This window comes from Heterodontus francisci, unplaced genomic scaffold (genome assembly GCF_036365525.1).
Source record: "Heterodontus francisci isolate sHetFra1 unplaced genomic scaffold, sHetFra1.hap1 HAP1_SCAFFOLD_1366, whole genome shotgun sequence".
In the NCBI taxonomy this organism is placed as follows: Eukaryota; Metazoa; Chordata; class Chondrichthyes; order Heterodontiformes; family Heterodontidae; genus Heterodontus; species Heterodontus francisci.
In genome coordinates, this window is record NW_027140916.1 from 81,649 (window position 1) to 91,688 (window position 10,040).

Here is a 10,040-nt window from a genome sequence, read left to right on the forward strand (position 1 = left end):
ACTGGAACATGGATTTGCAAGGCAATGCAGCTAGCAGCCATAGAGAACCTTCAGGGCGGCACAGTGGCGCAGTGGTTAGCACCGCAGCCTCACAGCTCCAGGGACCCGGGTTCGATTCCGGGTACTGCCTGTGTGGAGTTTGCAAGTTCTCCCTGTGTCTGCGTGGGTTTTCTCCGGGTGCTCCGGTTTCCTCCCACAAGCCAAAAGACTTGCAGGTTGATAGGTAAATTGGCCATTATAAATTGTCACTAGTATAGGTAGGTGGTAGAGAAATATAGGGACAGGTGGGGATGTGGTAGGAATATGGGATTAGTGTAGGATTAGTATAAATGGGTGGTTGATGTTCGGCAAAGACTCGGTGGGCCGAAGGGCCTGTTTCAGTGCTGTATCTCGAATCTAAAAAATCTAAAAAACCTTGTCCTTTAAATTTCTCAGCAGCAGCCCCAACACTTTGTGATGTCACCTGCTGCTGCAGAGAAGCCACCTGAATGGTGACCTTCCTGTTAGTTCAAAGCCATCCCTACTGAGAGGTGACTGGAACCGGGACTAGCTGGTGGTGAAACAATGATGCTACCATGACTATCATTGTGAGACACCGATTTATGCTGATTATTACTTCTCATTCTGAGAATGTTAATCACTGGGTAGATGGTCTCAATTACCTACATTGAACTGGAAGATGCAGATTGTTAACAGCTTTCCTAATGTACTTATGTTAGGTAGTATGCTTTTCCAAGTAATCCTATTATGTAGCTACTCTATTCTCTTACTAAGATTTATTATTTTTGTGGTCTTGAACAACTTGACTTGGGTACCGTCCTGACACTTGGAACTCCAAATTTGTAAAGTTAATCTACTTAATTGAATTTCTAGTTAGATACTGTTTCTTTTCAAAACCTAACTAGTTCTCAACTCGTGATTTTTCTAGCCATGAAGGATACTGGGTGGGGAAAGCCTCACTTCGAAGCTGGCGTCAATTGGCACTAGATCAGCTTGATGGAAAGGAAGATGACCCAGATCATGTGGATGGAAAAAGCAATGGAGAAGGCCCAAACGATCTGCATGCCAAAGGTATTTTTCCAAAAGGGGCTTGTTAAGAGTGCAGCTGTTCCATTATCTAGCTAAACAGGTGATGAGAAATGCAAAGCCACTTTCCTGCAGGAAACCTGCAAATAACTGATTTAACCACAGTACTTTTGTATGTTGATCTTTTGCAATATGTTTTAAAACAATTTCTGATAGAAATTTGTGGTAATTCATTGTGACATCCTTCACAGACTAGGAATTTGTCCAGGCTTAATTTTGGTGTGGAGACACCATATGCTAATCACACCCATGAAAAGTATCCTGATGTGGTACTGGATGGCATTTGCTCCCATCTTGTATAAAGCTTTAGGCTATCGGTAATGGCGCTAGTGCAATTTTCCACATATTCTCAAAAGTTCCCTGCTCCCATCATTGCACTTTTGCAAGTTGAGACACTGTCTGCAGTCTTCAACACTTAAGAAAACATGGGGATAGTATGTGGTGATTACTCGGGCCTCGGCTGCTTTGCTTTATTGTCATTTTTGTTCCCTTTCACCTCTGGGATATTCTTGTGGAAGCAACATGTGGGCCAATTCAAATCTACTGTAACAAGCAACCATTTTAGAATTAGAATTAGAATTAGAATATTACAGCGCAGTACAGGCCCTTCGGCCCTCGATGTTGCGCCGATCATCTGACCTACACTATTCCATTTACATCCATATGTCTATCCAATGACCACTTAAATGCCCTTAAAGTTGGCGAGTCTACTACTGTTGCAGGCAGGGCGTTCCACGCCCCTACTACTCTCTGCGTAAAGAAACTACCTCTGACATCTGTCCTATATCTTTCACCCCTCAACTTAAAGCTATGTCCCCTCGTGTTTGCCATCCTCATCCGAGGAAAAAGACTCTCACTATCCACCCTATCTAACCCTCTGATTATCTTGTATGTCTCTATTAAGTCACCTCTCCTCCTCCTTCTCTCTAACGAAAACAACCCCAAGTCCCTCAGCCTTTCCTCGTAAAACCTTCCTTCCATACCAGGCAACATCCTAGTAAATCTCCTCTGCACCCTTTCCAAAGCTTCGACATCCTTCCTATAATGCGGTGACCAGAACTGCACGCAATACTCCAGGTGCGGCCTCACCAGAGTTTTGTACAGCTGCATCATGACCCCGTGGCTCTGAAACTCGATCCCCCTACTAATAAAGGCTAACACACCATATGCCTTCTTAACAGCCCTATTAACCTGGGTAGCAACTTTCAGGGATTTATGTACCTGGATACCAAGATCTCTCTGCTCATCTACACTACCAAGAATCTTCCCATTAGCCCAGTACTCTGCATTGCTGTTACTCCTTCCAAAGTGAATCACCTCACACTTTTCCGCATTAAACTCCATTTGCCATCTCTCAGCCCAGCTCTGCAGCCTATCTATGTCCCTCTGTACCCTACAACACCCTTCGACACTATCCACAACTCCACCGACCTTCGTGTCATCCGCAAATTTACTAACCCACCCTTCTACACCCTCATCCAGGTCGTTTATAAAAATGACAAACAGCAGTGGCCCCAAAACAGAACCTTGCGGTACACCACTAGTAACTAAACTCCAGGATGAACATTTGCCATCAACCACCACCCTCTGTCTTCTTTCAGCTAGCCAATTTCTGATCCAAAGCTCTAAATCACCTTCAACCCCATACTTGCGTATTTTCTGCAATAGCCTACCGTGGGGAACCTTATCAAACGCCTTACTGAAATCCATATACACCACATCCACGGCTTTACCCTCATCCACCTGTTTGGTCACCTTCTCGAAAAACTCAATAAGGTTTGTGAGGCACGACCTACCTTTCACAAAACCGTGCTGACTATCGCAAATGACAAAACCGTGCTGACTATCAGTCAAGCTGAAATCTGCCCTTTTCAAGGCCCAAGACCATTATTTTTCAAAAAATACAACAGAATAGTGTTCAGACATTCAAGAAAGCAATAAATTCCTGAGGCACTAACGCGGGTCACTAAAGCCCATATTTGAACTCCGTAAGGGAGTTGTGCATGTGGCGGGGGTGGGGCGGTGGTCGGCGGGCGAGATGCATGGGAAATTGTCTGCCTCTGCAATATTGGGCCTGGATCCTGGTGGGAAGCTGAACGGTAGGCAGGAGTGGGGTTTCAGGTGGCAGGAGGCTCCTTCCTGGGACCTGGGGGAACTGTTACTGGCAGTGCTTAGGAGGGAGTTTGGAAAGGTGTTATGGTCAGGGGAGGGGGAGGGTAGCCCAGGGTTGGGAAGGCCCACATCTTCCTGGTTGTAAGAGGCACTATCCTGTTCCTCCTCTTGGCTCACAAGGCAACAGAAAAAGATTTTTAACATAACTTGCCTTTCTGGTCCTGGGCCTGCTTGCTGCCAGGTTGATCTGGCAGGGGAAGTCATGATGCTTCCCCATGCCAACCTCGTTAAAATTGTAGTCAAACTGTGATGCTATCAGAGCGTGATCCACATATTTAAAGAAAAACTGGGCTGCCTTCTGATAGGTGTCCTGGTTGCCTGCTCAAAAGAACAGGTTAAAATTGCAACCCACTGCAGCCGTTTTAACTGCCTGCTTGCTGGTTTCTGCTGGGAGGTTAAAATTGGCCCGTGCGAATTTTTGTGCATCAAATTATTTATTTCTTTTAAAAGTAATTAACTGCTCTCTCTATTCAAAAAAGTTAGAAGTGGGATTTAACCATTCTTGTTCATAGCAGTCTTTCTTCCATCGTAGCTGTGTTTAGAACAGAGTTGTGCAACATATGGCCCGTGGGCCAGAATCCAGCCCACCAATCCTGTGCGACTGAGAACGAGCTACCCTTAGCTTGACTTTGATTGATAACAGGATCTCTGAGACTAGCCAATAGCTATTGCAGGAGGGGTGTAGCTTGGCTTTGATTAACTAATCTCAGACAGGCGTTCGCTGTCTGTCAGATGCAGGTCCTGCCTAACCACTCTGCGCAGTGTACATTTTAATATTGAGAGCCGTCAGTGTATGTGACAGTGGACTGCCCGGGTGGGGTGAGTGCATATTGGCAGTTCGCAGCGCAGGTGCGCTGGGATCGGTTGTCCCTGCTGTTTTCGGGGAGTTCAGCAAGTGAGCGAATGATTGGGAATGGCTGCTTCAGGGGAGAGGGAAAGAGAGGCCAAGGGAGAACAGGAAATGGGCCTGCACACAGCCAGAGGCATCGGGCGGAGCGGTGCTGAGGTAGCACAGAGTGTGTCCGGCAGCCCTTTAAACCAACACTGACCTGGGCAGCAGAGGGGGGTGTGATTATGGGTATTAGAGAGATGGGTGGGGGCCAGAGTTTGGTGGGGGGTGGGAGGGGAGAGGGAGGAACACGGATGAGGGGGGAGAGCGATAGACACGGACGCGGGGGGAGAAGGAGGGAAACGGACGCGGGGGGCGAGGGAGGGACACGGACGAGGGAGGTTGTCACAGTGAGTGGGGGGGAGGGAGGTGGACGAAGGGAGAGTGGTGGGGAGGGAGGGTAGATGGGGGCGGAGACGGGGGGGGGAGATGAGGGGAGGGAAAGTGGACAGAGGGGTTGAGAAGGAGCAGGGAGTGGGGGAGAGAGATAAAGACAGAGGGAGATGAAGAGAGCAGGATCACTACTGACAGATGGACATGTATCAGAATTCTCTGCATCGCAACATTGTGTGAGGGCAGGTACTTGTGCAATCAAAAACAGTGCCAGGTATCTCACTAAATCAATGTTCAACCTAGTGACAAGAAAGTAAGTTAATGAATTAGTGTTCTCATTTAAAGCTTGTTCACAAAAGTGCACATTTTTTCTTGCATTGATCAATAGTGATATCTTTGCAAAATTTGATCACCAGCCCCCTATGTGGGACAAATCTTGTAATGTGCCGTCGCCCCGCCTCCAACCACAGGACACGTTTGGACACCCCTGGTTAAGAACCTTTGACCCAAGCTCACTATAAACAGCATAATACCTTGCCTGCATGCCATGTGCCCACACTAGCTAAAATCTGCAGCTGATATTTAAGAACATTGTGTGGGTTTTGATGTATCCATTCAGACTCGGTAGGCGAAGAATTCTTCTCTCCTTGTTTCGTATCAGGTTGCAGGTGACTACATGGGTCATTTAGTCATCCTGTGCTTTTGTACGGTAGTGTTTATTTTAAAAAGGAACATCCCTCATACGCCACAATCCAGGCATCTGTTCAGAGATATCATTCTGGGAACATTGGTGTTAAGCACTGAGTTTACAGTTAGCTTCAGTTCAAAGCGAGCTGGTACAGTTCCTGGAGCTCTTTCCATGCCCATGTGCAGCACTGCCTATCTAAAATGTGACAACATTTTCATGTATGAGTTCAGTATGTCGTTTCCCAGAGCCATTCAAGGTAGGCTGTACTCCTGTAGTGTACTAAACTGATGATCCTAAGCCATTAGGTGGCTGTTTGAAGGAGGTCATGGGCAAGATTATTGCTTGAATACTAAAGGGTTTTCTCTGTTTCAGAAGAGTGATGGACTTTTCATTACAAGGGCAGAATTGAACTGAGTGAAGAAGGTCACTTGATTAAAATTATAACACTTAGCCATATTTATTTTAGAGACCTGGGGAAAGATACTTACATTTATGTAGCGTTTTGTCACATCAGTATCTCAAAATTCTTTCATACAGAGTTTCTTATGAGTGCAGCACTTATGTAAACATGATAGGCATTCTGTTACCTGCAGTGTCCCACAGTGAGATGAATAGTTAATTTTTTTAGTATTTGTTGAGGAGGAATGTTGGCTTGGCACTGAGGGAACTCCCTGTTCTTTGAATAGTAGCAGGGAACATTTTACAATGTTAAATGTGCTATATAAATGCAAGTTGTTGTTGCTACGGGATCTTTATCAAGCGTCGGAATAGTTGGCGGAGCCTTAGTTTGACATCTCATCTAAAGGATGACACCTTTGGCATTTTAACCTTCCTTCTACTGTACTGGAGTGTCAACTTGCTTTGTCTGCTGATGTGGGACTCAAATCCATAACCTCTAATAGAAGTAAGGTGCTCCCAACTGAGCCAAGCTGACATGAGTGATTGTTAGGTCATGCTTTTTCCCCAGATAACATTGTTCAGCAATTTGGTCTTTTGGAACAAACCATATGACACGAATTCTAACAACTTGCATCCACAAAAGATTCTCAGTTGCCAATAATTTTTTGTTAAATTCTGATTTCACTTGGATCAAAAAAACCCAGAGCCAGCCATGTGATTATTTTTAAGGGTATCTGAAAGGTACAATAAATATTGATCTTATTAACAGAACATTGTTGTAACAAAACTTGGTGCACAGATTTGGAAAGTGTCTATTAAAATTCTCAAGATAGCTTGTGTTGGCTCGCTTCCACCTCATTTTAGGTCTCTCTGGATATGTTTTTATCCTTTGTGTTGTATTGCTCATGTTCATTTAATGTATATTTGTTGCCTATTTAGTGTAATTTGACATTTATTTTTGTTGTGTATGTTTTGGGGAAATCATCCAACATTGTAATTTGTTGAAGGGGATGACGAGATAACAGGAGAAAAAGATGATGAAGACCTGAACTTCAACGAAGATCTTGTCTGTCCACATGGTAAGCACGAGATGTTTAATGCAATGAAATTCCATTTTTTAAACTTGCTTTTCTATTTAATTAGCCAGTTGTTAACCAAATATTGGGCTGGATCTTGCAGGAGTGGAGCATCTTACAGCGTGCCCCATTAGAGTTTTTTCTGGTGAAATATCTTTTGTCATTACCTGGAAGTGTGAGCTGATAATGGCTTGGCAAGGACAACAGGGCATCTATGCCTTAGCCAAGGTGTAACCAATGATGTATCATCTTAACCAATGAGATTAAAGGGTTGTGAAAGAAACAGGAATGACTGAGGAGGATGAATTAGAGTCAGATCAGTACAGCAAGAGAATAGAGGGAAAAAAGATTTGATTAAAGAAGTAGGAGACAGAAAGGAAATGTAGAAAAAAATCAATCATCACTGCTGAGAGAGTATGAGGAGTTAGAGTCCAAATTAAAACGCAGAACATCAAAGCCATCTCTGGATTGTTACCTGAGCCACTTGCCAATTGGCATAGGGTCAAGCAGATTAGAGAATTAAAGTGTGTGGCTCAAAGAGTGGTGTGGGAAGAAGGGGTTTCGATTTATGGGGCACTGGCCACCAGTACTCAGAAAAGAGAGAGCTGTTCCGTTCGGATAGGCTTCAGTTAAACCGGACTGGGACCAGTGACCTGGCGAATCGTATAACTAGGGCTGTTTTTAGGGCTTTGAACTAACAAGGCGGGGAGAGGGGTCGGGAGAAGGGAGATTTAGAAATCAACGGAGAAGCTGAGGCAATAGAACAGTCCAGCGATGTGGGTAAAGAAAGCGGAGCAGGACAGAAAGTTTACCAGTAATTGTGCCTCAGCGAGTAAGGTCCATGCAGGAAGAAGCAGTAAAAAAAAATGAAATTAAAGGTTCTTTATCTGAACGCACGAAACATCTGCAAAAAAAGTAGATGAACTGGTGGCACAAATAGAAATAAATGGTTTAGATTTAATTGCTATTACAGAGACATGGTGACATGGTTGTCTGAAATTGGGAAATAAATATTCCAGTCCCCACAATATTTCGAAAAGACAGGCAGAATGGCAAAGGAGGAGGAGTAGCCTTGATAGTAAAGGATGATGTAAGGGCATTAGTGAGAAAGGACCTTGGCTCAGATGATCATGAAGTCGAATCAGTATGGGTGGAGATTAGGAATAGCAAGAGTCAGAAAACACTGGTGGTAGTAGTTTACAAGCCCCTTAACAGTTGATATACCGTTGGACAGAACATTAAACAAGAAATTATTGGAGCTTGTAACAAAGGCAATGCATTAATTGTGGTGGTCTTTAATCTTCTTAGAGAGGACCAAACAAATTGGCAAGGGTAGTCTCAAAGATGAGTTTGTGGAATGTTTTCAGGGCTGTTTCACAGAATTGTTACAGTGCAGAAGGAAGCCATTCAGTCCATCATGTCTGCACCGGCTCTCCGAAAGAGCAATTCACTCAGTTTCATTCCCCCGCCTTCTCTCCGTAACCCTGCACATTCTTCCTTCTTATACAACAGCCTAATTCCCTTTTGAATGCTTCAATTGAACCTACCTCCACCACACTCTCAGTCCTGGATCAATAGGTTATTTTAAATCTATTGCGCAATGAAGCAGAGTTAATTGGTCATCTCATAGTTAAAGATCTGCTGAGAAATAATGATCATAATGCAGTTGAATTCCATGTTAAGTTTGAAAGCGACATAGTCCAATCACAAACAAGAATCTTAAACAAAGCCAATTACATAGGTATGAGGAGAGAGCTGGTTGAAGTTAATTAGGCAAGTAGACTAAAAGGTATGGGAGTAAACGAACAGTAACAAACATTTAAAGAAACAATTCAAAATGTTCAACAAAAATATATTCCATTCAAAAAAACTCAGCAAGAAAGATCCATGCATGACTTACTCAGGAAGTTAAGGATAGTATTAGTTTAAAACAGAGTTGTCCAACATACGGCCCACGGGCCAGGATCCAGCCCACCACAGGTTTCCATCTGGCCCACGGATGTAAACTGTACCTGCGGCCGTTACTCATCCTTGCCAAAGGGTCTGTGACTGGAGATGGGAGATTTCCCATTGTCTTCTTGCAGACCGCCCTTTTTCAAAACATCGCACTATCAGTTTCACAGCTGCTGAAGAAGCAACAGGCTTCCCAATTTTGACAAACTAGAGGTTTTCCGACTTTTTTTCAAAGCCCGAGTTAAACCTCGAATGTGTACAACGTTGGGAAGCGCGTTAATGCTTCAGCAGCTGTGTACTGAGAGCGTGATGTTCTTAAATAAACTGACAAACGACAAAGCTGCTGTGCTGAGTGCTCCCGCTCTGCACAACGGTCAGAGAGAGGAACAGAGAGGAGGGGGGTGATGGGGGGGAGAGGGACGAGAGGGGGGGAGAGGGACGAGAGGGGGGGAGAGGGACGAGAGGGGGGGAGAGGGACGAGAGGGGGGGAGAGGGACGAGAGGGGGGGAGAGGGACGAGAGGGGGGGAGAGGGACGAGAGGGGGGGAGAGGGACGAGAGGGGGGGGAGAGGGACGAGGGGGGGGGGGAGAGGGACGAGGGGGGGGGGGAGAGGGACGAGGGGGGGGGGAGAGGGACGAGGGGGTGGGGGAGAGGGACGAGGGGGGGGAGGAAGGGAGAGAGAGAGGGGGGGAGGAAGGGAGAGAGAGAGAGGGGGAGGAAGGGAGAGAGAGAGAGAGGGGGGGAGGAAGGGAGAGAGAGTGGGGGGGAGGAAGGGCGAGAGAGAGAGAGGGGGGGAGGAAGAGAGAGAGAGAGGGGGGGGAGGAAGAGAGAGGGAGAGAGAGGGGGGAGGAAGAGGGAGAGAGAGGGGGGAGGAAGAGAGAGAGAGAGGGGGGAGGAAGAGAGAGAGAGAGGGGGGAGGAAGAGAGAGAGAGAGGGGGGAGGAAGAGAGAGAGAGAGGGGGGAGGAAGAGAGAGAGAGAGGGGGAGGAAGAGAGAGAGAGGGGAGGAAGAGAGAGAGAGAGGGGGGAGGAAGAGAGAGAGAGAGGGGGGAGGAAGAGAGAGAGAGAGGGGGGAGGAAGAGAGAGAGAGAGAGAGGGGGGAGGAAGAGAGAGAGAGAGGGGGGAGGAAGAGAGAGAGAGAGAGAGGGGGGAGGAAGAGAGAGAGAGAGAGAGGGGGGAGGAAGAGAGAGAGAGAGAGAGGGGGGAGGAAGAGAGAGAGAGAGGGGGGAGGAAGAGAGAGAGAGAGAGGGGGGAGGAAGAGAGAGAGAGAGAGGGGGGAGGAAGAGAGAGAGAGAGAGGGGGGAGGAAGAGAGAGAGAGAGAGGGGGGAGGAAGAGAGAGAGAGAGAGGGGGGAGGAAGAGAGAGAGAGAGAGGGGGGAGGAAGAGAGAGAGAGAGAGGGGGGAGGAAGAGAGAGAGAGAGGGGGGGGAGGAAGAGAGAGAGAGAA

General features: G+C 46.4%; 1 protein-coding gene across 1 annotated transcript in view; it reads left to right on the plus strand.

Moving 5' to 3' along the window:
• The window catches only part of LOC137361392 (ubiquitin carboxyl-terminal hydrolase 48-like), a gene marked incomplete at its 3' end in the record, with an annotated part of 85,748 nt that extends 79,102 nt beyond the window's left edge, over window positions 1-6,646 (plus strand). Inside the window, exons 10-11 of the mRNA XM_068026264.1 lie at window positions 929-1,071; window positions 6,575-6,646. Of these exons, the coding sequence (XP_067882365.1) occupies window positions 929-1,071; window positions 6,575-6,646 (215 nt within the window). The remainder of the gene's footprint in view (window positions 1-928; window positions 1,072-6,574) is intronic.
• Between the last annotated feature and the right edge of the window lie 3,394 nt (window positions 6,647-10,040).